General features: G+C 39.8%; 1 protein-coding gene across 1 annotated transcript in view; it reads left to right on the plus strand.

The window, feature by feature from the left end:
- The first annotated feature begins 14,339 nt into the window (after nt 1–14,339).
- The window catches only part of HELB (DNA helicase B), a 46,799-nt gene continuing 35,438 nt past the window's right edge, over nt 14,340–25,700 (plus strand). The window contains 6 exon segments of the mRNA XM_070370550.1: nt 14,340–14,561; nt 17,057–17,464; nt 18,488–18,657; nt 20,801–21,503; nt 21,506–21,678; nt 24,473–24,650. Of these exon segments, the coding sequence (XP_070226651.1) occupies nt 14,375–14,561; nt 17,057–17,464; nt 18,488–18,657; nt 20,801–21,503; nt 21,506–21,678; nt 24,473–24,650 (1,819 nt within the window). The 5' untranslated portion in view covers nt 14,340–14,374.

Raw genomic sequence — 25,700 nt, forward strand, 5'->3', positions numbered from 1 at the left:
TCCCCATGACTTGTTCTTAAAGGAGAATTTGAAAATTCTTTTCTTTCCTGTTCTGCATCTGCTTCCTTCATCCTGAGTTTGGTCTGTCTAGTCAAAGTTATGGTTTTTCCAGTTGTCATGTATGGATGTGAGAGTTGGACTGTAAAGAAAGCTGAGTGCCAAAGAATTGATGCTTTTGAACTGTGGCGTTGGAGAAGACTCTTGAGAGTCCCTGGGACTGCAAGGAGATCAAACCAGTCAATCTTAAAGGAAATCTGTCCTGAATATTCATTGGAAGGACTGATGCTGAAGCTGAAACTCCAATACTTTGGCCACCTGATGTGAAGAACTGACTCATTGGAAAAGACCCTGGTGTTGGGAAAGATTGAAGGCGGGAGGAGAAGGAAAAGACAGAGGATGAGATGGTTAGATGGCATCACTGACTCGATGGACATGAGTTTGAGCAAGCTCTGGGAGTTGGTGATGGACAGGGAAGCCTAGCTTGCTGCAGTCCATGGGGTTGCAAAGTGTTGAACATGACTGAGCAACTGAACTGAATTCCCTTTCTGCATCTTACTCCTTGTCTGTCTTTCAGACATTCCTTCCTTTTTTGTGCCTTATCATTGCAACCTAGTTCTTTATATCTTACTTTTCTCTTGTGCTTTATAAGCTTATGGGTTTTCTGTCCTTGGGCAGAGGTACATGTTGTATGTGAATTCACCTCACAAATTGAGGAAATTTTCCAGCCATTTAAAATAAACCCAGGAAAACACACCTGCTAATCTGAAGGCAGCTTGATTTCTTAAACAAGGTGGCACCTATGGAATATTCAAATATATTTCTATCCTGTGAAGTCAGTCTTCTATTGCTGATTTTGAATTGCATGGGCATAGTGCTTTTTACTTGTTCCCTGATTTGCTTTCATTTTGTTCTGTAATTCATCCCATAGCCAATATAACACTGTCTTATCAATGTCAATTTAATATTTCTGCCTCTTATTTCTGTCAATGCATGTCTGAAACAACAAGCCTCCACTCTAATATTTATTTATCTATTTGGCTGTGCTGGGCCTTAGATGTAGCATGTGGGACCTTCAGTTGCACCATGTGGGATCTAGTTCCCAGACTAGGAATTGAACCCAGGCCTTCTGCATTGGGAGCATGTAGCCTTAGCCACCAGGGAAGCACCACTCTAGACATTCTCTATCCTCTTACTCTGATTTTGCTCCTAGTTCTCATCATCTCTTAATATTCATATTCACTTACTCTTGGACTATCTCCCTTCACTAGAATGTACAGAGGCTTGGTCTGTTTTGTTCACTGTTCTTCTCTAGTACCCAGAACAGTGCATGTGTGCATGCTCAGTTGCGTCTGACTCTTTGTCAGACCCCATGGACTGTAGCCCGCCTGGCTCCTCTATCCATGAAATTCTCCAGGCAGGAATATTAGAACACGTTGCCATGCCCTCCTCCAGGGGATCTTCCTGACCCAGGGATCGAACCTGCATCTCCACATTGGCAGGCGGATTCTTTACACTGAGTCACCTGGGGAGCCCACCCAGAACAATAACTGTCCTGAAATCTATATTTACTGAATAAATGAGTTGTAATCTTTTTACAAATACTTCCCAAAATTTGCTGTTTTTATTTCACTTATTGTACAAGATTAGATCCATAATTTTCATAAAAAGGCTCACAAATGAAGACCAATATAGCTGGCTAGGGCTGGACTCCCAGCAGCATCTCCCTGTGGTAACAGAGCTGAACGCTTTTGCTTTGGTGTTTACCTTACTTAGTGTGTGTTTGTTTGGAAAGGAGCATCTAAGGAGGCAATAACTTTTAATCAACATTTTATCCTACAACTTAAAATCTCATATACTGAAACAGATATAGAAGGGCATAGATTTAGCCCTACAAATATTTTAGCTTCAGCAAAAGCTTATGTAATAATACAAACAAAATTGAATTGCAATTGGGGTGACTGGGGCCATTTCTTTGTAGAGCTTAGAGACAAGGGTTTAATGTCAAATTCAGTTAATTTCATCAGCATTTCTGCTGAAATGCCCATATGGCAAAGAAGAGGGTTTAGATGCCTTATGGGATCTTGAGGTATTACACAATCTGTCCCCCAAAAGGTGACATTACTCTTAAGTTTTATCTTTTACCTCAAAAATTGATGCCAAATTTTCATTCTATATAGTGCATCATTACTTTTTAAAAATATTAGAACAGTGTATCAGATAATATATTGTGAGACAACTGGACATGTCAAAAAGACTTTCTTCCCCCAGAGCTTTTTCTCTTGAGTCTTTTGTCCATTTCTGGCATATCACCACTCACCTACCAGGAGTCTGGATTTCTGATTAGAGAACTATGGAACTAGATGTCAGCTCATTGTGAGTAAGTCTTTTTGTTTCTTGTTTATTAAAGTGTAGCTGATTTACAATGTTGTGGTTGTTTCAAGTGTACAGAAAAGTGATTCATACAGACACACATGGGCTTCCTTGATGGCTCAGAGGGTAAAAAATCTACCTGCAAAGCAGGAGACACAGGTTCAATCCCTAGGTTGGGAAGATCCCCTGGAGGAGGAAAATGGAAACCCACTCCAGTATTCTTACCTGAAAAATCCTACAAACAGAGGAGTCTGGTGGGCAGCAGTCCGTAGGGTTGCAAAGAGTTGGACATGACTGAGTGACTAAGCATGCATGCGTGCACGCACATGCGCATGCACACACACACACATACTTTTTCATATTCTTTTCCCTTATAGGTTATTATAAAATATTGAGTATGATTTCCCTTTTTGCTTCTTTAAATCCATTTTGGGACTGTACAATACTATCACAATGCTTCAGTTTTCAAAACTCCTTTGAATCCGTCTCCCAAAATGGTGTTCCAGCTCTGTGTCCCATTAACTGCAAATCTGCATACCTGAATTAAATAATAGAAACTTTTGGTAAGGACCATTATTATTTTCTTATGACTCTTGCTGTACTCACCAAACACATCATCTAGTCTGTGATGGATATCATGTCAGGAAGGATAGGCTAGGTTCTGCTGACTTAAGAAAGAGCTCCACGGTCTTAGTGGATTAACACAACAAAGATTTCTTCTCATTCAGGCCCTACAGCAGGTCCATGGAACTGTCCAGAGTAGCTGTCCATTAGATAATGGCTCTTTGTTGCACTTCACACCCTCATGATCACCAAAGCAAGGAGAGTTGAGACCTAAAGTTAAATGCTTCCACCCTAAAGTGCTGCGTTGCTATCATTTTATTGGTCAAAGCAAGTTAGATGGTTTCAATCAACTCCAAATAGGTGAAGTACAGCCCTGCCGAGTGCCTGGAAAGAGAGGGGAATGAGGTATCAGTGGACAGTAATACTTCCTGCCATACATATACATTTCTCGTTTTGTTTTGTTTTGGCTGCACCCAGAAGCTTGCAGGATCTTAGTTTCCCAAGCAGGGATTGAACCCACACCCTTGGCATTGAAAGTACAGAGTCCTAACCATTAGGCCGCCAGGGAGTTCCCTGCATATCTCTTGACTGAATGAAATCTAGCACGTTTTAAATTAGGATTTCTGCTCTGTATATAATTGTCAATCTCTTTGGTAATCCTATTATTTAATTCATTTCTTAATTCTGCTTTTCCCCTTTGGGCCCCAGTTTAATAAACAAAACAGACAAAATGCTAATTTAAGCATTCACCTGGATAAATTAATTTGAAGTGCTTTCCCATAACTGCGAAACCATCATTATCATGACTACACCTTAACCGCATGCTTTACCTCATCACGTTAATTAAACAGGTCACTAAACCTTATTCCCTCCCTACTCTCCTAGTAAAATGTTTAGGTTTTATTAATGACAACTTCACAGTGTGTTAGCTGCCTTAATACCATCTAGGCACGCTAAAACAAATGGATTTCCAATGTAACCAGAAAACACATCCTGGGTAAAGGAAAAAAGCCTTGCACATGAGAAGCAATATGAATCAGATGCTGAAATCCTTTGCTTCATGATACAGGTTAATTGATTTATATAACAAGCGTTGCCTGGATTTCAAGGGGATATTGAAATGAGAGCTTGGTTTTTGTGAGACGAGTAGCCATGTTTTCAGAAGAAAAAGGTTAAACTTCGCACTATGGCCTCCCAAAGTGCTGCAAGTCCTAGCTCCAGCCCAGCTCTCTCTGGCCTCATCTCCTACCCTCTCCCTCTACTCTTGACTTCAGCTACCAGCCCTTGTTAATCCTGGATCCATCTAGCTCTTTCCTGCCCCATTTCCACTGATTTTTTTGAAAATCCAGGTCAGTTGTCTTGTAAAATGTCCCAAATGCCCGATTGAGTGTGTGCATGTTATGGCCTATTGTTGTGCAGCCCTAGAGCTAAGAATAGTTTTTACATTTAAAAAGGTTTTTTTAAAGAAGAAAATAAAGAAAAAAGGAAGGGGAGGGGATGAGAAGGAAGGAGGGGAAAAGAGGAACTATGTGAGGGAGACGCTGTGTGCCTTTGAAAAGCTGATGCCTGACAGAATGAAAACCACAATCACAGAAAACTAACCAGTTTGATCATATGGACCACAGACTTGTCTAACTCAGTGAAGCTATGAGCCATACCATGTAGGGCCACCCTAGACAGACAGGTCATGGTGGAGAGTTCTGACAAAACATGGTCCACTGGAGAAGGGAACAGCAAACCAGTTTAGTATTCTTGCCTTGAGAACCCCATGAACAGTATAAAAAGGCAAAAAGATGAACAAAAAAGATAGGACACTGAAAGATGAACTCTCCAGGTCAGTGGGTGCCCAATACGCTACTGGAGAACAGTGGAGAAATAACTCCAGAAAGAATGAAGAGATGGAGCCAAAGCAAAAACAACACCCAGTTGTGGATGTGACTGGTGAAGGAAGTAAAATCTGATGCAATATTATAAAAAGCAATATTGCAAAGGAAGCTGGAACGTTAGGTCCATGAATGAAGGCAAATTGGAAGTGGTCAAACAGGAGATGAAAAGAGTGAATGTTGACATTTTAGGAATCAGCAAACTAAAATGGACAGGAATGGGTGAATTTAACTCAGATGACCATTGTAGGCTGCAGTCCATGGGGTCTCTAAGAGTCGGACACGATTGAGTGACTTCACTTTCGTTTTCACTTTCATGCATTGGAGAAGGCAATGGCAACCCACTCCAGTGTTCTTGCCTGGAGAATCCCAGGGATGGGGGAGCCTGGTGGGCTGCTGTTTTTGGGGTCACACAGAGTCGAACATGACTGAAGCGACTTAGCAGCAACAGCAGCAGCAGTGAGCAAGAATCTCTTAGAAGAAATGGAATAGCCCTCATAGTCAACCAAAGAGTCTGAAACGTAGTACTTGGATGCAATCTCAAAAACGACAGAATGATCTCTGTTTCCAAGGCAAGCCATTCAATATCACAGTAATCCAAGTCTATGCTCCAACCAGGAATGGTTCTCTGAAGACCTCCTAGAACTATCACCCCAAAAAGATGTCCTTTTCATTATAGGAGACTGGAATGCAAAAGTAGGAAGTCAAGAGATACCTGGAGTAACAGGCAAATTTGACCTTGTAGTACAAAATGAAGCAGGTCAAAGGCTAACAGAGTTTTGCCAAGAGAATGCTTTGGTCATAGCAAACACCGTCTTCTAACAACACAAGAGAAGATTCTACACATGGACATCACCAGATGGTCAATACTGAAATCAGATTGGTTATATTCTTTGCAGCCAAAGATGGAGAGGCTCTATACAGTCAGCAAAAACAAGACTGGGAGCTGACTGTGGCTCAGATCATGAATTCCTTATTGCCAAATTCAGACTTAAATTGAAGAAAGTAGGGAAAGCCACTAGACCATTCAGGTATGACCTAAATCAAATCCCTTATGATTATTCAGTGGAAGTGAGAACTAGATTCAAGGGATTAGTTCTGATAGAGTACCCAATGAACTATGGACGGAGTTTCATGACATTGTACAGGAGGCAGTGATCAAGACCATCCCAAAGAAAATGAAATGTCAAAAGGCAAAATGGCTGTCTGAGGAGGCCTTACAAACAGCTATGAAAATAAGAAGCTAAAGGCAAAGGAGAAAATGAAAGATATACCCATTTGAATGCAGAGTTCCAAAGACTAGCAAGGAGAGATAAGGAAGACTTCCTCAGTGATCAATGCAAAGAAATAGAGGAAAAGAATATAATGGGAAAGACTAGAGATCTCTTCAAGAAAATTAGAGATACCAAGGAAACATTTCATGCAAAGATGGGCACAATAAAGGACAGAAATGGTATGGACCTAACAGAAGCAGAAGATATTAAGAGGTGGCAAGAATACACAAAAGAGATATACAAAAAAGATCTTCATGATCCAGATAATCATGATGGTGTGATCACTCACCTAGAGATAGACATCCTGGAATGTGAAGTCAAGTGGGCCTTAGGAAGCATCACTATAAACAAAGCTACTGGAGGCAATGGAATTCCATTTGAGCTATTTCAAATCCTGAAAGATGATGCTGTGAAAGTGCTGCACTCAATATGCCAGCAAATTTGGAAAACTCAGCAGTGGCCACAGGACTGGAAAAGGTCAGTTTTTATTCCAGTCCCAAAGAAAGGCAATGCCAAAGAATGCTCAAACTACTGCACAATTGTACTCATCTCACATGCTAGCAAAGTAGTGCTGAAAATTCTCCAAGCCAGACTTCAACAGTACATGAAGTGTGAACTTCCAAATGTTCAAGCTAGATTTAGAAAAGGCAGAGGAATGAGAGATCGAATTGCCAACATCCACTGGATCATAGAAAAAGCAAGAGAGTTCCAGAAAAACATCTGCTTTATTGACTATGCCAAAACCTTTGACTGTGTGGGTCACAACAAACTGTGGAAAATTCTGAAAGAGATGAGAATACCAGACCACCTGACCTGCCTCCTGAGAAATCTGTATGCAGGTCAAGAAGCAACAATTAGAACTGGACATGGAACAACAGACTGGTTCCAAATTGGGAAAGGAGTATGTCAAGGCTGTATATTGTCACCCTGCTTATTTAACTTATATGCAGAGTACATCATGAGAAATGCTGGACTGGATGAAGCACCACCTGGAATCAAGATTGCTGGGAGAAATATCAATAACCTCAGATATGCAGATGACACCACACTTATGGCAGAAAGCGAAGAAGAACTAAAGAGCCTCTTGATGAAATTGAAAGAGGAGTGTGAAAAAGTTGACTTAAAAGTCAACATTCAGAAAACTAACCTCATGGCATGTGGTCCCATCACCTCATGGGAAATAGATGGGGAAACAATGGAAACAGTAACAGACTTTATTTTGGGGGGCTCCAAAATCACTGCAGATGGTGACTGCAGGCATGAAATTAAAAGATGCTTGTTCCTTGGAAAAAAAGTTATGACCAACCCAGACAGCATATTAAAAAGTAGAGACATTACTTTGCCAACAAAGGTGCATCTAGTCTAAGCTATGGTTTTTCCAGTAGTCATGTATGGATGTCAGAGTTGGACTATAAAGAAAGCTGAGCGCCAAAGAATCAATGCTTCTGAACTGTGGTGTTGGAGAAGACTCTTGAGAGTTCCTTGGACTGCAAGGAGATCCAACCAGTCCATTCTAAAGGAGATCAGTCCTGAATATTCATTGTAAGGACTGATGCTGAAGCTGAAAGTCCAATACTTTGGCCACCTGATGGGAAGAACTGACTCACTGGAAAAGACCCTGATGCTGGGAAAGACTGAAGGCAGGAGGAGAAGGGGACAACAGAGGATGATGGTTGGATGGTGTCACCTACTCAATGGACATGAGTTTGAGTAAACCCCGGGAGTGGGTGATGGACGGGGAGGCCAGGTGTGCTGCAGTCCATCGGGTCACAAAGAATCGGACACAACTGAGTGACTGAACTGAACTGAACTAAGAGGTATTTGCTTTCTCGCCTTTGTTCTAGAACTTTTTGTTTCCACCTGGTATTATTCATTTTGTACCTCAGTTCCTTGGATTTAGGGTAAATGGAAAATTACGTCTTGAACTGTGCTGTCCAGTATGACAGTTGCCATCCACATGTGGCTGTTGAGCACTTGAAATGTGGCTCTGTTAAACTGAGGTGTGCTGTAAGGATAAAATACATGTCACATTTCAAGGATTTGTGATAAAGAATGTGAAATATTTCATTAATGATTTTTATGTTGATTGCCACATTGAAATAATAATATTCTGGGTATATTGGATTAGATACAATGCATCAGTAAAATTAATATCACTTATTTCTTTTTTTAATGTGGCCACCGAAAACTCTTACATTGCCTATGTGCTTCGCGTTATATTTCCATTGGAGAGTGCTGGTCTAGAAACTTGATTAAAGTAAGATTAAGTATTTTTGACAACTTACAGCTGATCTTACGTACATCATATTGCATCACAGCATGAGACACACACAGTTTGTCCCAGTATTATTGACACTAAGTTTGATAACTTGATTAAGGGGTGACTGACAAGTATCTCCACTGTAAAGGTCCATTTTCCCCTTCACAATTTGTAATTTCTTATAGCTATTGGGCGATCAGTTTCCTAGTGGATTTGCACATAGTGGTTTTAGTATCCTTGGGTGATCTTTGCTTGAGTTAGTTATTACAGTAAAGATTGCAACATCATGTTTTGTATTTTTGGAATTTCATCTTACATTTATTTTTTATTACTTTTTCAAAAAGATTTTTACTGAAGTATGGTTGTCTTAGTTTCTGGTGTACAGCAGAGTGATTCATATATATATGTGTATATATATATATTATTTTTCAAAGTCTTTTCTATTATAGGTTATTATAAGATATTGAATATTCTTCCCTGTGCCATACAGTACATCCTTCTTGTTTATTTTATTTATTTTATATATAATAGTGTGTATCTGTTTCCGAACTCCTAGTTTATCCCTCCCCCTCCCCTTTCCCCTTTGGAAACCATAAGTTTGTTTTCTATGTCTATAAGTATATTTCTATTTTGTAAAAAGTTCCTTTGTATCATTTTTAAAAGGTTCTATATATAAATGATATCATACGGTATTTGTTTTTCTCTATCTGACTTACTTCACTTAGAATGCTAATGTCTAGGTTCATCATGTTGCTGCAAATGTCATTATTTCATTCTTTTTCATGGTGGAGTAATATTCCATCCATATGGAGAAGATGTCCATATATATGGCTATATATATCTGTGTATATATATATATATACACACACACACACACATCGCATCTTCTCTGTCCATTCATCTGTTGATGGACATTTAGGTTGGCTACTGTAAATAGTGCTCCTCTGAACTGTGGGGTGCATGTATCTTTTCAAATTATAGTTTTGTCTGGTTTTATACCCAGAAGTGGGGTTGCTGGATCATATGGTAACTCTATTTTTAGTTTTTTAAGGACTCTCCGTACTGTTCCTTATTTAATGTCAGTTAAATTTCTTAACTGACATTCTTTCCTTTATTCCCTTAAAAGAATTATCTTTTAGTGAGTATCACAATGGGCACATCAGTTTTCATTTACTCAGTGTGTTGCAATCAAGTGCAGGCATTATTCTGTTTGATATTCAGATCTCTCTAAAGTTGGCTAGTGGAATGCCCTTCAAGCTGGCTCCTGAATCCTTTCACCACAACCAGGTTAGTTTTTGAGTGCTTCCTTGCCTTCTGGTGCAGGAAATACTAGGGCCACCTTGTACTTCCCTGTCCCAGAGGTGGAATCAGTCACTTCTCAAGAAGCCTTCACTTCTTTTAATAGGAAATGGTATTCCAAAATCAAGATGAAGGTGGTAGATGTGATCAGAGTCACTGAGGTGACATTACTTTCAGACCCTTTCAGAAGACAGAGCTAGGAAATACATGTGAAGAATCACAAGGTCATATTGATATTTCCAGTTCAGGTATAATGCTGTAGTTTTCTTAACTATTTGTATTCTATGTTTCTACTTTTCATGTATGCTAAAAACCTTCATTTGATAACACACGAAGACATTTACTTGTTTGCTTTATCGTACAGTGCATATTGTATATTAAAAACAATATTAAAATTAACTACAGTGTGTGGTTAAGTTTTATGTTACTTTGCAGGTCTTTTGTCCTCAGAACATAACCTACTATGGGAATATAGTCATGATAACTTAAAGTATTTATTCCAAGTATTCAAAAGTATATATTCTTGAAGTAACTTTTTCCCTGAGAGGTTATGTTTACGATTGATAGTTTCCTTTGTTTCTGTTTGTGCTCAGTTTTTTTAATTCAAAAAATAAACAATTGATTTTGTTTATTTTTGAATATGTGAAACATTTACATGATTCAGAAGTCAAAACCATTATAAAAAGTTAGAGATCTTGTTCCCATCTTTTTCTCCGTTACCCTGTTTCCACTCTATCTATGGGTAACTATTTTCATTAAATTCTGGTTTATGTTTCCTGTCTTTGTTTGCTTGTTTTTGCAAAAACAAGCCTATGCAAATGCAGAAAACTATTTACCTTGTTTTATGTCTTGTTTTTTTCTTACTGAACATAATATCCTGGGAAATCTCCCTATCAGTTCAAAAAGGTATTCCTCATTCTTTTGTGATATTCTTCATTTCTTTTGTGATATTACTAAAGAATACTCCATTGTGTGGATGTAGCATAGTTTATTCATAGGTCTCTTACTGATGCACATTTCTGCTGTTTCCTGTCCTTTGCTGCTACAGAAGTTATACAGTGAATAACCTTATGCCTATATTATCTTATATTGGGGAAATGTAGCTTCATGGTATATTCAGGAGTCATTATCGTAGAAACATCCCAAGTGATTCTGATACACAGAGAAGTTTAAGTATTGTTACTTACTGTATACTGTAAAAATGGTATCCAGGAGTCTAGAATTGTTAACATTTTAAAAATGAGGAATCAACAGGTAAAGAAGTCTTGACTCAAAAAAAAAAAAAAAACAACATGAGAGTTGCAAGTTTAGTTTTATTTGGGGCAAAATGAGGATGGCAGCCCAGGAGACAGCACCTCAAATAGCTCTGAGAAACTGCTCCAAAGAGGCAGGGGAGAAGGTCAGTATATGTGTGATTATGGTGAAGGGGGAGTATATGCAAACAAGCACATATTTTTCCAGAAGGTTTCTGTTCGTCTCGTGAAGCTTTCTGCTAGTCACGATGAATAGTTGTCACCATGAAGGATTTAGTACTTTCCTAGATATGAGGAGATACAAGAATTGGGCTCATAAAATCAGCTCCTGATAATATCTAACCAGCTGAAGACTTGGCTGCCAGTTTTCCCCTGAACCCACATCTCCTGCACTGGCAAGAGGATTCTTTAATGAATGAGCCGTCAGGGAAGCCCACTTAAGACCTGTTTTGCCAGTTTTTCCCTGAGCACAGAGTGCCTCATTTTTGCTCTAACTCCTTTCATGGGGAGTTGAAAATCAGCAGCTGCAGATTGTAGCTTGTAGAGGTAGATGCTGCTGCTGCTGCTAAGTCCCTTCAGTCGTGTCCGACTCTGTGCAACCGCATAGATGGCAGCCCACCAGGCTCCCCTGTCCCTGGGATTCTCAAGGCAAGAACACTGGAGTGGGTTGCCATTTCCTTCTCCAATGCATGAAAGTGAAAAGTGAAAGTGAAGTGACTCAGTTGTGTCTGACCCTCAGCGACCCCATGGACTGCAGCCTTCCAAGCTCCTCCATCCATGGGATTTTCCAGGCAAGACTATTGGAAGGGGTGCCATTGCCTTCTCCCTACACTGCCTAATAGAATGCAATTGAGTTATAGAAACAGAAGTTTAGTATCTGGAGTCTTGTGCCCAAATCATTGTGTTGGTAAAAAGGTTATCTTATGAATACACACATATGTGACCCACATTTGGGCAGTGGATACCTTTCAGTTTGGATACCTGAGTCAGAGGAGCTAAGGGGCATCCAATCCTGGCATCTAATAGGCAGTTGTTTGCACAGGTTTGAAGATTAGACTAGGGGTTATTAGCATGTAGGTGACAGAGGAGGTGAAATATGACTGAGGGAAGGATTACAGAGTGAGAAGGTGCTTAGGATGGAACCCTGGGGAACACAGTTACTTTAGAAGCCAGTAGAGGAACCCAAAGAAGCTATAAATGGCCAGAGAGATAGGAAAACCTGAGAAAATGAGTTACAAAAGCCTAGGAAGCAAAGTGTTACAAGAAGAAAATAGTTAAAAAGAAAAATTATCTATGTTAAATACTGTTGAGAAATGGGGAAAGACAAAGGCAGAACTGTATCCACTGGATTTAGTAACAAAGAGATGAGTGGTAAAATATTAGTCAGGACAGATTCCATGTTGTGGTGTAGCTATCCTGAGTGTTAAGGCATTTAGCCTCATACAGACATCCTTGGAAACATTGATGCAACAGAGTGTGTTTCTAAAAGCAACAAAAGTTGACATTTGTACCCAAAGGAAAAGAAAATCAATTCTAGCATTTTTTCCATAAGGTTTTTTTAAAGAACAAAGTAACTTTATTGAAGTATAAAGTATATTTGATTTACAAAGCTGTGTTAGTTTCATGTGTATGGTCCTATAAATTAAAAACTTTGGTGGGGGCTGTTATTTATATTAGAATCTATACAATAAGATGCTTTTGGATTTAGCAAATACTGTATGCTTATTTTAGGTTTCAGTTGAGTTCAGTCGCTCAGTTGTGTCCGACTCTTTGCAACCCCATGAATTGCAGCACCCTAGGCCTCTTCCATCACCAACTCCTGGAGTTCACTCAAACTCATGTCCATCAAGTCAGTGATGCCATCCAGCCATCTCATCCTCTGTCGTCCCCTTCTCCTCCTGCCCCCAATCCCTCCCAGCATCAGGGTCTTTTCCAATGAGTCAACTTTTCTCATGAGGTGGCCAAAGTACTGGAGTTTCAGCTTCAGCATCATTCCTTCCAAAGAAATCCCAGGGCTGATCTCCGTCAGAATGGACTGGTTGGATCTCCTTGCAGTCCAAGGGACTCTCAGGAGTCTTCTCCAACACCACAGTTCAAAAGCATCAATTCTTCGGTGCTTAGCTTTCTTCATAGTCCAACTCTCACATCCATACATGACCACTGGAAAAACCATATTATTGAGTAATTTCATAATAGTATCAAAATAGTAATGTCATATATTTTATGCTGTTCCTCAAAAAGTACCATGACTTTCAAACATATTGGAGCCATGGCTCCAGAATAACTTTTAAATCACTTCTTTCTCTTCTGCTTGCCTTCCCCCATTCTTGTCTATACTCTGGGCTATAACTAGACTTCTTTTGCCCCACTGTGGGGCTTCCCTGGTGGCTCAGCGGTAAAGAATCCGCCTGCAATGCAGGTTCCATTCTTGCGTCAGGAAGATCCCCTGGAGGCGGGCATGGCAGTCCACTCCAGCATTCTTGCCTGGAGTACAGTCCTTAGGGTCGCACAGAGTCGACACCACTGAAGCCACTTAGCACGCACTAGCAGATGGCAGTTCAGCCTAAAGTTTGGGCGGCCAGGGTATACTCACAGAGGAAATGAGGAGCATTGTGAAAGTTATTGAATGCACTGCTTTCCAAATCTGGCTGAGCATCAAAACGAACGTGCATTAAAAAGAATCCTGGGTCCCAGCCCTAGATCCCGATACAATTTGTATGGAATGAGGCCTAGAGATCTGTTCCTTGAATAAAGTGCCTTTGATCTTACAAATTCAACTTCTGAATAAAAAACAAGAGGCCCAAAGCAGTCACGCCTAGGCGGGTCTCCTGGCTGGAGATTCGCGGCTTTGAGCTTTGGGTGTTGGCGGAAGGGTATTTGGATTTTTGTTTTGGAGTCGTTGGGCGGGCTTGCTTTTCCTAGCTCTTTAGGTTCAGTATATTGACCTTCCCTCGAGTTTCTCTCTAGGTGGAGACGCGGTGGGTTAGCAGCTCTGCAGGTGCTATTTATGCTGCGGCCCAGCCAGCTAGTTTCCTCCCAGCACCTGGAGGAGCCTGGAGTTTGTGCAGCGTGGGCAGGCGTGCGCCCCGCCCCTGCCCCTGCCCCTGCCCCGCCCCACCCCCCGAATCTCGGCGTTCCATCCTATCCCGGCCCTCCGCTGGAAACTTGAGGCGGAGCTCCGCGCAAACTAGCTTCCGGGGGAGGAGGTAAGTTTGTGAAAGTGGATGGCCTTTACCTTTTAAAACAAGTTTCTGGCGTACAGCATTATAGCTCAATGTCTGTGTATACTAAAGCATGATCATCACCACAAGTTTAGTTGCCATCCATCTCCATACGGTTAACTCAAGTCACACATTTCGCCCACCCCCTGGAAGCCGAAGGTCCTACAGTCGCGGAGCTGATTGGCTGTTCATGGGCGTCTACGCAGCCCGGGGTTTTCCGGAATTGGGGTTGAGCTCGGGACAATGGACTATGGCCTCGTCGAGTCAGCCCTTGCTGGAGCTGCAGGGACCTCTACTCCCACCCAAGGACCTGGTGGAGGAGGAAGACGAGTATTTAAGGGAGGATGCGGAGGAGGACGAAGACACGGTGTTTCTTGACGCAGAGGAGCTTTGCAGTGGGGGCGTAAATGCTGGTAGCCTCCCTGGGCTGCTCCGTGGTGAGGAAATAACTCGCCCCTCGGGGGTGGGATCGGCGGATTACTGAATTGTTTCTATTATGGCCTCCTCCAAAGTACGGCGCTCCATCGCTGCTAACAGACTTCCTTTGGAATCGCCTAAGTGCTTCGTCCTGTTTAGAATAAAATAACAATAATACCAGAGACTTGAGCAAATACTGTATGTTAAGCTTGGGCTTCACGTGTATTTCATTAATGTTCACAACTTTTTGAGGTAATTTCATAAACAAGGAAACAGTGGGTGTCCAGCCAGTATTAACACCCCGAATCAGGGCTTTTAACTATTTCCCTGTCTGTCCTGGAGTCGAATATGTGGTTGCTGTTCAGCTACTTAAACACACGTACACGTGAAACACCACAAGCACTGTTGACTCATTAACCTGTTAATCTTGTGATCTGTATTTATCTTGTCTAGTTTCCTTTCCTAAGAATTAGACCTATTGTGTGTTCTGGTGACTGATGTTTAAGAATGTTTGAATGTTCAGACCAGTTGCTGTCCAGTAGAATTTTCTGTGACGATGGCATTGCTGTATGTTTTCACTGTCCTATATAATAGCTACTAGCCATGTGTGGTTACTGAGAACTTCAAATGCAGCTAGTGCACCAGAGGAGCTGAATCTAAAGTTTTCATTTTAATTAAATTTAAATAGTCACAGGTGAGTAGGCAGCACAAGTTTAGACAGAAAATGTTTAAGTATTTGTGGAGGGTTTAGTTTTTTATCCTACAAGTGTTAGCGACTGGCTACTGTGTTCCAAGCAAGATATGTTTGTTGCTGGGATACCCTGGAGAGACTAGATGATGAGGTTGCTCTCTTAATGGAGCTTCCCCCATACATGCCTTAAACAGACAGTCTACAAATAATCACAGGTGTTTGCGCTATGTATGCTAAGTCGCTTCAGTCATGTCCTACTCTTTGCAACCCTATGGATTATAGCCCACCAGGCTCCTCTGTCCATGGGATTCTCCAGGCAAGAATACTGGAGTGGGTTGCCACGCCGTCCCCCAGGGGATCTTCCCCACGATCCAGGGATCGAACCATCGTCTCTTGTGTCTCTTGCTTCGGCAGGCAGGTTCTTTACCACTAGCGCCACCTGGGATGTAACTGTACTATCAGTGCTTACTAGAAATAGTATGAAGTGCCATGAGGTTATATTTATGAGATTCAGGGAAGGTTTTCTCAGGAAGTGACAGTTAATCTGAGTTTGGTAGTGAATAGGGTAAATAGTAAGGAAGAAAATATTTAAGGCAGGTGTGTGGTAGGAGGGACCTTGACTTTTTTTTAAATTAAAGGATAATTGCTGTACAGTTTTTGTGGTTTTCTGTCATACATCAACAAGAATCAGCCATAGGTACACCCATATCTCCTCCCTCCCAAACCTCCCTCTCATCTCCCTCTGGATCTCACCCTTTTAGATTGTCACAGAGCTGCTGTTTGAGGCACACAGCAAATTCCCACTGGCTGTCTATTTTACATATGGTATTGTAAGTTTCCATGTTACTCTCTCCATACATCTCACCCTCTTCCTCCTCCCCTCCCCCCATGTCCATAGGTCTGTTCTCTATGTCTGGTTCTCCATTGCTGCCCTGAAAATAAATTTATGAGTACCATCTTTTTAGATTCCACATATATGCATCAGTATATGATATTTATTTTTCTCTTTCTGACTTCACCCTGGAAAATAGGCTCTAACTTTGTCCATCTCATTAGAACTGACTCAAATGTGTTCCTTTTTATGGCTGAGTAGTATTCCATTTATATATGTACCACAGCTTCGTTATCCATTCATCTGTTGATGGACATCTAGGTTGCTTCCATGTTCTAGCTATTGTAAATAATGCTGCAGTGAACATTGGGGTACATGTGTCTTTTTGACCCTGACATTTTTTTTAGATACTCCTTGGAGGTCAGTATTGGCTGAGATCAGAGTAGCAGAGAGGGAACTGCTTTTAGGAGAGGAACAGCAGACTTGCCAGGTACTATGCCTCCCTCCTGGAATACAAAGACAAATAAGACATCATCTTATTCTAGAAAGCTTACAATGTAGTAGCTGCTGCTGCTAAGTCGCTTCAGTTGTGTCTGACTCTGTGGGACCCCACAGACGGCAGCCCACAAGGCTCCTCCATCCCTGGGATTCTCCAGGCAAGAACACTGGAGTGGGTTGCCATTTCCTTCTCCAATGCATGCATGCATGCTAAGTAGCTTCAGTCGAGTCCAACTCTGTGCGACCCCATGAACAGCAGCCCATTAGGCTCCTCTGTTCACAGGATTCTCTAGGCAAGAATCCTGGAGTGGGTTGCCATGTCCTCCGATAGTGTAGTAGAGGGAGACAGATAAACAGGTAAGTGGAATATAGACACTGCGATAGACATCTGTGCAGGGCACTGTCCCGGGATTAAAGAGAGTAGTGGAGTTGACAAAACATTGGGAAAGATTTTAAATTATCCTAAATTAACATTTTTTTTTTTTTTTTTTAAGTTTCTGTGTTTGATGAAAACACTCAGCAGAAATGTGACGTGCTTGGACGTTTTCCATTAACTGATGCTTGGTGGCGAGTGAAGGTACAGGTAAAGCCTGTAGGATCAGGGAGCTATCAGGTTCAAGGATTTCCATCTTACTTTTTACAGTCAGATATGTCACCACCAAATCAAATCCACATCTGTTCCCTCTTTCTTAAAGAATGTAGTGTCTCCAGTGAGCAAAGAATTAAGTTTTTTACATGGTTAAATAATAAATCAAGGTATAAAGACCTCAATTTTGAAAATCTTATGGAAAACTTAAGAACTTGGCAAGAGGAAATTGAAGGGAATAGTCAAAAACAGTCTACGAAGAAAACACAAGAGTCACCACCAGATCGTGAGATGCCGCTTCCTCTGGAATTCACGTGTAAGTGATTTTCTCATGGAGTTTTAGTGTAATTGAGGTACTGGATGACTAGTGTGTTTAAAATATCACCACTACAGTATCTTAGTATAGTATTCTTTTTTAAGATTGGGTTTGATAAAAATGTGTTTGTATTGCTTTTGGAGTATGTCATTAACATTGTGGGTTTCTCATCTATAATGTGAAGATTTGGGGTGAGATGGGAGAAGGAAATGGCAACCCACTCCAGTATTCTTGCCTGGAGAATTCATGGACAGAGGAACCTGGTGGGCTACAGTCCATGGGATCACAAAAAGTTGGACACGACTGAGTGACTAACTTGGGGTTAGATGATCTTTAAATACCTTTCAGTTCCTGACCTGCTCTAAAAGTATGATTCTAGGTCTCTCTCTAACTTTTGTATCCATAGGATTACCTTGAGTTGTTAAGAAAAAGTTCGGTTGTCGATTATTCTGTTTAAGAAGGCAGAGAAGAAAAGCAGGAAAAGAACAATCCATTTTGGAAAGATTTCAGTTCAAAATGATTTAAAATAACTTTTAAATATGGTTTGTTATCTGGACATTCACATATATGGAATGTTTTATTTCTTAATTCTATCAAATGAATTTGGCAGTAAGTAGTAAGTACATCATTGAATGACTTCCATGATGAAAGAATCATGACTATAATAAGAAAAAAGATTATAAAGTTTAATATGTAAATGGTTTTTAATGCTTAGCTTTGAATGTATATATCATTTAGTTGGAAATTTTATTCTGTTGCAAGTAGGAGGAAACAAAAGTCTAAAGGGTAGTTATCTAAGCATTTGAAGAACATAAATTTTGATGTTAAACACAATGAAAGCCATCTTGGTACAAAAACAATTGTTATAATACAATCAGTTTTCTCCTGCTTAAAGTAAATGTGTTACTCTCTCTTTGATTGGAATTTCTTTAACTAATTGTGCTAAATGAGAAAGTCCATCAAATCAGTTGTTTTATGAGCTCATTTGTTAGCTTGGATTTGTTCTTTTCTGATATCCTGTAGTTCCATTTATAACGGTGATGAGAGCTTTGCAGTTTCCAAAAATAATGGAATTCCTTCCAGTTCTTCTGCCCCGACACTTCAAACAGCTCATAACCTCAAATTCTATAGAGGTGTTGGAAGAAATAGAAGAGATTTTAGGTACACAGCCATGGAAACTTGGATTTCGTAAAGTAAGTAAGACCTTTGCTTAGCTTTTTGTAATCTTATACAAGGCAGGATATCTCAAAATTTACAATTTTGCATCTTTTTCAAAGGAAATAAATTTGTATGACCTCAATGTTGATTTATTCTCCTTTCAGTGTTACAACTAAATATAAACTTCTAATACCTATCTTTTTATACAATAAATTTACAAAGGAAAACAAAATAACAAAATAAATGATATTCATATCATCAGTACTTTAGTTACATAATTTAATTTCATGACTTTTTTTGTAACTAAATTGCTGTTGCACCTTGAGTATAGATCTCACTGAAGACACAAGTTCTTAAGAGTTTGGCAAGTCCATTCTGCTATGTAGCACAATTCCTCACTTTCTTATTTGAACTTTCAAAAGCCTTCATTATTCATACGGTACATCGTGATGTCATTTGATTTTTTTCTTTGGCACAATAATGTCATTTTCAATTTCTTTGGCACTTCTGTTTTTGTTATTAGATGCCAGGAGTAGTAAAGCGATACTGTGAGGCTCCAGAGGTGTTGAAAACGAAATGTGGCACTTAAATCAGTACTTGGTTATAAGTGATTTTCCAAATGAAAATACAGTTTAAAGATTCTGATATATTTCGTGGGTTCCCCAAGAATGTTTACAGATTCCATCCCTCTTGAGAAATACTGGAATAATGAATTTATTCCCTCTGTAAAAGGACTATGATTTCAATATGCTCGCGAAAAAAAAAAGACTCTGGAGCACTATTATCTGTATTTATTCAGTAGGACAGAGAGGCAGAGCAGTGAACCTTCTGGGATTCAAGTGGGAAAAGGAGGCTTGGAGTCCCCTGTTCAGCATGTAAACCACCACCCAGAGTAAAGATTTTTATTGAGGTTTTATGTTCGTTTGCTAGGACTGCTGTAACAAATAGCATAGACTGGGTGGTATAAACCACAGAACTTTTATTTTCTCACAGTTCTCAAGTCTATAAATCCAAATCCAATCAAGATGTTAGCAGGGTTGGTTTCTTCTGAGGCCTCTCTCCTTAGCTTATGAGGAGCTGTCTTCCTGTGTCTTCACACCATCTTCCCTCTGTGCTTGTCTGGGTCCTAAAGTCTTCTTATAAAGACACCTGTCATCTTGGATTAGGGCCTATCCCACATCTCATTTTAACTTAATTATCTTTTTAAAGACCCTGTCTCCAAATATGGTCACATTCAGGGTTCTGGGTGTTAGAATTTCAACATATGAATTTTGTGGGGTACACATTTCAGCTCGTAAGTTGTATGGAGGGTTCCAGGGGTGATGTCTCCATGAAAAAAAAATGGAGCTAGTAGGTGACCTACTGAGTGGGTCATGATGAAGGAAGTTCTATACCTCATGGAGCTAGTACATGACCTACTAAGTGGATCATGATGAAGGAAGTCCTATACCTTTTCAGTAGAGTTTGGGCAGAATTGTTGATAGGCACATGGAGAACTAAACAAGTCAAGAAAATGAGGCAGTCATTAACTCCACAGTACACACAAGAGTTCAATATATAATTTATGTAATCACAGCATATTATGTCACTCAATTGTGGATCCCATTTATACTGATTTAACCAAAATCAGTTTTCAAAATGGTACTGTAACTTTTTCAAAGATGGGAGATGTATGTCTTTAGGTGATAGTATAAAAAGAGCAAGTTCCATGAAGAAAGACTTTCCAAAGTAAGGAGGTAACATTAATTATCTAATTTTTTTTTTTTTAATTAAAGAATAGTATAAACAATACTTAGAAATGTGGAGATAAATTCTGGAAGAAATAGCTAAAAGTGTTGGAGGTGTTGCCTTTAGAAATCATGGAAAGGGTAAGTCAGGGATTCATATATTTTGTGATAAGGCTCTTAGTGTTACTTGACTTTTAAAACTGCGTATGTATTGCTTTGAGAAAATATAATTTTAATTAGAGCATTATATAGATCTCTAATCACAGTAAAATTAATTAAAAAAATAGTGATGTGTTAGGTACATAGTTTTTCTCCTCCAAATTTCATTGAAACACATGTCTTCTAGAACTTAAAAATTATTAATAAATGCCATAGTTTTCACTGTAATTCTCGTAATAGTTATCAGTCTTTATCACTCTTATAAAACAATATGAACTTTATTTTCTTAAAGATAACCTACAGAGAACTGAAGCTTTTGCGATGTGAAGCAAATTGGACGTCATTTCGTCAATGCAAGTCTCTTTTCCAGTTAATGACAGATTTGGAAAAGAATGCATTAATAATATATTCTCACCTGAAACAGATATGTAGAGAGCAGGGGCACACGTGTGTTGAAGAAGCTGACTTAACTTTTCAACTGTCGGACCTCATGTCTTTTCACGATGCTTGGCAGTCTCTGAAGTTCTTGAAGGATATTGGCGTGGTGACGTATGAGAAGGGCTGTGTCTTTCTTTATGACCTTTACCAGGCTGAGAGAGGCATTGCCTCTTCAGTCTGTGACTTGATGACCAGGCCTCCATGGCAATTACAGGTTGATGTCAAAAAGGTGCTTGCGTCTATTTGCACCACAAGACCTGAGAATTCAGGAAGTGGTGATACACTGAATAAAAGTAAACCTGATGAAATAAGATTAGAAGATCTTGTGGATATTTTGGACACGCAAGACAGCAGTGACCATATTTGGGATGATGGTGAAAAGGAAGTGAATGCAGAAATGAGTGAGGGTCAACTGGATCAGGACCAGATGACTGCTCTGGACATGATTTGCTCCAATGCTGTGACAGTCATAAGTGGGAAAGGTGGTTGTGGGAAGACCACAATTGTTAGCCAGCTTTTTAAGCACATAGAGTTGTTGGAAGAAAAAGAAGTGAAAAAGCTTGCAAAGATTTTGAACAAGACTGGAATGTACCAGAAGAATGGATCACCTTCACCAAGCAAAGTCAGCAGAAACTGGACAAGGCTATAGAAGTTTTACTTACGGCACCTACAGGGAAAGCAGCTGGCTTACTGAGACAGAAAACTGGTTTTAATGCTTATACACTATGTCAGGTAAAACCTCTTACATTTTTTCTACACATAAAACAGTTAAAGATGGACTTAATGATTTTATTTTTCATTTCTTCCTGACAACAATTAGTGGGCATTTATTGAATGTTTTCTAGACCCTTACCTTGTGGTAGCTAATCATTTAGATCAGAGATGCCCCAGCTTCCAGGCCATGGACTGGTGCCTCCTATCTGATCAGCTGCAGCATTCGATTAGAAATAAAGTGTGCGGTAAATGTAATGCCCTTGAATCTTGAATCATCTTGAAACCATCACACCCTCCTCCTGCCCCCATCTGTCCATGAAAAAATTGTCTTCCATGAAAACAGTCCCTGGTGCCAAAAAGGGTGGAGACAGCTAATTTAACTCAATGCGACTCAAAACAGCCAGTCTATAAACTGTTAACTGTTTACAGGGAAGTAGGTGCTCATGCTATCACTGTGCTGCTTCCTTCTTTAAGACAGTCTTATTATGATAAAAAAAGTCAACTAAAGTGTATGCTTAATGCTGTAGTTAGGAGAAGGCAATGGCACCCCACTCCAGTACTGTTGCCTGGAAAATCCCATGGACGGAGGGGCCTGGTGGGCTGCAGTCCATGGGGTCACTAGAGTCGGACACGACTGAGCGACTTCACTTTCACTTTTCACTTTCATGCATTGGAGAAGGAAATGGCAACCCACTCCAGTGTTCTTGCCTGGAGAATCCCAGGGACGGGGGAGCCTGGTGGGCTGCCGTCTATGGGGTCACACAGAGTCGGACACGACTGAAGTGACTTAGCAGCAGCAGCAATGCTGTAGTTAGTTTTGATTCTGGTATATGGCCCTGTTCTCATTGCGACTGGTTACAAACATGTCAGAGTCCACATTCTGTGGAATGAAAGCTCTGTGAAAGTGAAAACTTGGGTCATCTGGTTTAGTGCTTTATCTCTTCTGCCTACAACAGTGCCTGGCAAATAGTGGTTGTATAATAAGCATTTCAAATGAATTAAGATGCTTGAAAAAAATAGCTGTGGCTGTAGTTGAGAGTTATGAAGTTTTGAACTTATAAAGAGTTGGAGAGTTTCCTTTAGCTCTGACCTGCCATTTTATAGATCAAGGAACTTAGTCCTTGGAAGATTTCTGAAGGAAAAAATAATTGGAGTCTAATGGATGGTGAAGCTCAGGTAAAAGAATGTTTTATTTAAGGGAAAGGCCTTCCCAGAGGCATTGAGGAAAATCATCAAGAGGGTGTAGAGATTTTGAGGGGACTTTGTTGAATGGAATGAAGTGTGTGTAAAATAATGGAGATTGCACTTGGTTTAGACTGGGAATTTGAGCTTTAAAGTTTATATTTTCCTGTTTCATAAAGTCGTTGACAAAGGAGTGAAGTGGGAAAATGATGTTATCTGCATTTTACAGAAGAGCCAGTAGAAATTTGAGGATGTTAAACAGTTGGCCCCAAACTTAACCAAGGGCAGAGCTCGCCCTGGGCTTCATGTTTGTAACCTCCCAGCTTGCTGCTCTTTCCACCGTGCCACGATTCCTTTATTTACTACAGACTTTGAACACCTAACAAACAAGCCTGGACTTGATTACTGGGGAGTCATTTAGGTTCCCAGGCAAAAGAGTGAAATGGAGAAAGCAGCTCTGAGGAAGGCTGCCTAGAATCATGGGATTCCCTGGTGGCTCAGGTGGTAAAGAATCTACCTGCAATGCAGGAGACCCGGTTTTGATCCCTGGGTCGAGAAGATCCCTTCATAGACCCACGTGCCATCTCAGAAATTACTTTTGCGTTACATTTATCACATGAGTGAGCATAGTGCTAGAGAAGTTCAATGTAGCTCATTGGTGGGGGAATCTTCTTATCAGTGTATGATTTTGTCCATTATGCCTTCATGTCTGGTTAGTCTGAAGGACTGAATTAGAAGAGGAGAGGCCAGAGAAGGATCATTACTGATTTTCATCTTATGTTCCAACTCTGATCAATTAGTAGTATCTTAATATTGGGTTGGAATGCTGGGAGGACATTTCTGAAGCTATGTTTAGGCTCAGGAGAGCCCTGAGGTGGTTGTTATATCATTTATTTATCATTTTTGGGCTAGGGATACCAGCAGATAATGCAGATAATTTTTTAGTGACAATGAGCATACACACACACACACACACACTGCACATATATATATAAACAACATAGAAACATTTTTTGAATGATATACACCAAAAATATTTAACATTCTCTGGTTGTAAATTTAATAGTAAATATTTTTACCTCTGTAATAGGGTTTTTTTTTTTTTTTTAGTTGTCTTGTTGGTTGTAGTGGTGGTAGTTTTTCAGTGTTGGGGAAGTACTTGAAGAAAAATAATATTTTTATAGTTAGTTCAGGCAGGCAGCCCTTTATTTCCAGAATGGAGTATTCTAGTTGAGAGAAGAGTGAGGCTTAAGTGTTTGGGCTATCTCCGAAGGCCAAGAGAAGGTTTAATTGCAGTTGGAAAGAGCAGGGAGCTCACTCTGCTTAGCACTCAGGAGTGGTAAGCAAACGGTTGGGATTCTGGTGGTGCAAGAGCGCTGTTTGTGGAATTAAACACATTAAGTACTCACTAGGAAGCAATTTTTTGAACTATTTCCTCTATTTTTCCATTCTATAACTTTTGTGTTCTCTATTTCTTTCATCTTTTCCCCCATGTTATTGTACCTATATCCTCCCCATCCCTTCCCCATTTAAGAGTTTTATTTTAAAAGAACATGTTGTTAAATTTTTTTTTTTTTTTTTTGGGTGAATTTTTTAACCTGAATTTAGAAATGTCATACTTTGCTTGTAGGTCAATTATAGTTTCTATTTATGGAAGGAAAAAAAAAAGACCAAGAACAGGCCATGGAAATTTTCTTCGGTTAGAGTTCTGGTTGTGGATGAAGGGAGTTTGGTATCTGTAGCAATCTTCAAGTCGGTTTTAAATTTATTGTGTGAGCACTCCAAACTTTCTAAACTTATTATCCTTGGTAAGTTAAAATATTATTGGAATCCTAATTGTTTGGTTCAAATCACTGTGATTAGTAGGTTGTTTTGGGGTTTTCCAGGTGGTTCATTGGTAAAGAATCCACCTGCCAATGCAGGAGTCTCACCAGAGACATGGGTTCAATCCCTCGGTTGGGAAGATCCCCTGGAGAAGGAAATGGCAACCCACTCTGGTATTCTTGCCTGGAAAATCCCATAGACAGAGGAGTCTGGCAGGCTACTGTCCATAGGGTCGCAAAGAGTCAGACACGACTGAGCACGCATACACACACCCACACACACACACACAGTAGCTTGTTTATACCATTTCAGTGTTTTAATATCCATATCCTACAGGCGAGAAGGCATTTTCAGAGCCCACACTAAAGGCACACTGAGTTCATTTGACCACCTGTATCAGCTCAGTGGCTTTTTGTTTCGGTTAATTATTAGCAAGCTAGGTTGTGAATGAAATACACTTGTGAGGGGTTACAGTAATTACCTAAATGATGACTATTAAAATAGTAGAACTGTCACAGACTCAGAGTAAATCAGGATGTAGATCATTTGGAAATAATAAAAAGTCTGAACGATAGACCACTTAAAAGTAGTTTTATGATTTTAAGCTAATAGTGCAAATGAAACCTCACTAGCTTAAGTCTGTTCCAATTTTGGTGAGATTTAGTTAGATTCTATTGGATAGTACTGACATGTAGACTATATGATTTAATGGAGGAGAAAATAAAATTGCAATGAGAGAATCAATATATTTATAAATTATTGTTTTAGGTATTTGAGAATATTGTATAAGCAGTTGATTCTTTTAATAGTTGAGCATTCTCTCAGTTTCCCAGAAAATAGTTTCTCTTTTCTCTAGGATTTGCTTGTTTGTTTAAAGTAAAAAGATGTGTAATAGAGCAGAACATTATCATTACATTACTGAAATTTATCTGTTATTAAATGCACTGGATTTATTTCACATTTTAATGTTAATTTTATTTATTTGAGGCCATAAATTTTTCCATGTTTAGTAAGACATTGAGCAGGATTGAATA

The sequence above is a fragment of the Bos mutus genome, chromosome 5 (assembly GCF_027580195.1).
Source record: "Bos mutus isolate GX-2022 chromosome 5, NWIPB_WYAK_1.1, whole genome shotgun sequence".
Taxonomy (NCBI): domain Eukaryota; kingdom Metazoa; phylum Chordata; class Mammalia; order Artiodactyla; family Bovidae; genus Bos; species Bos mutus.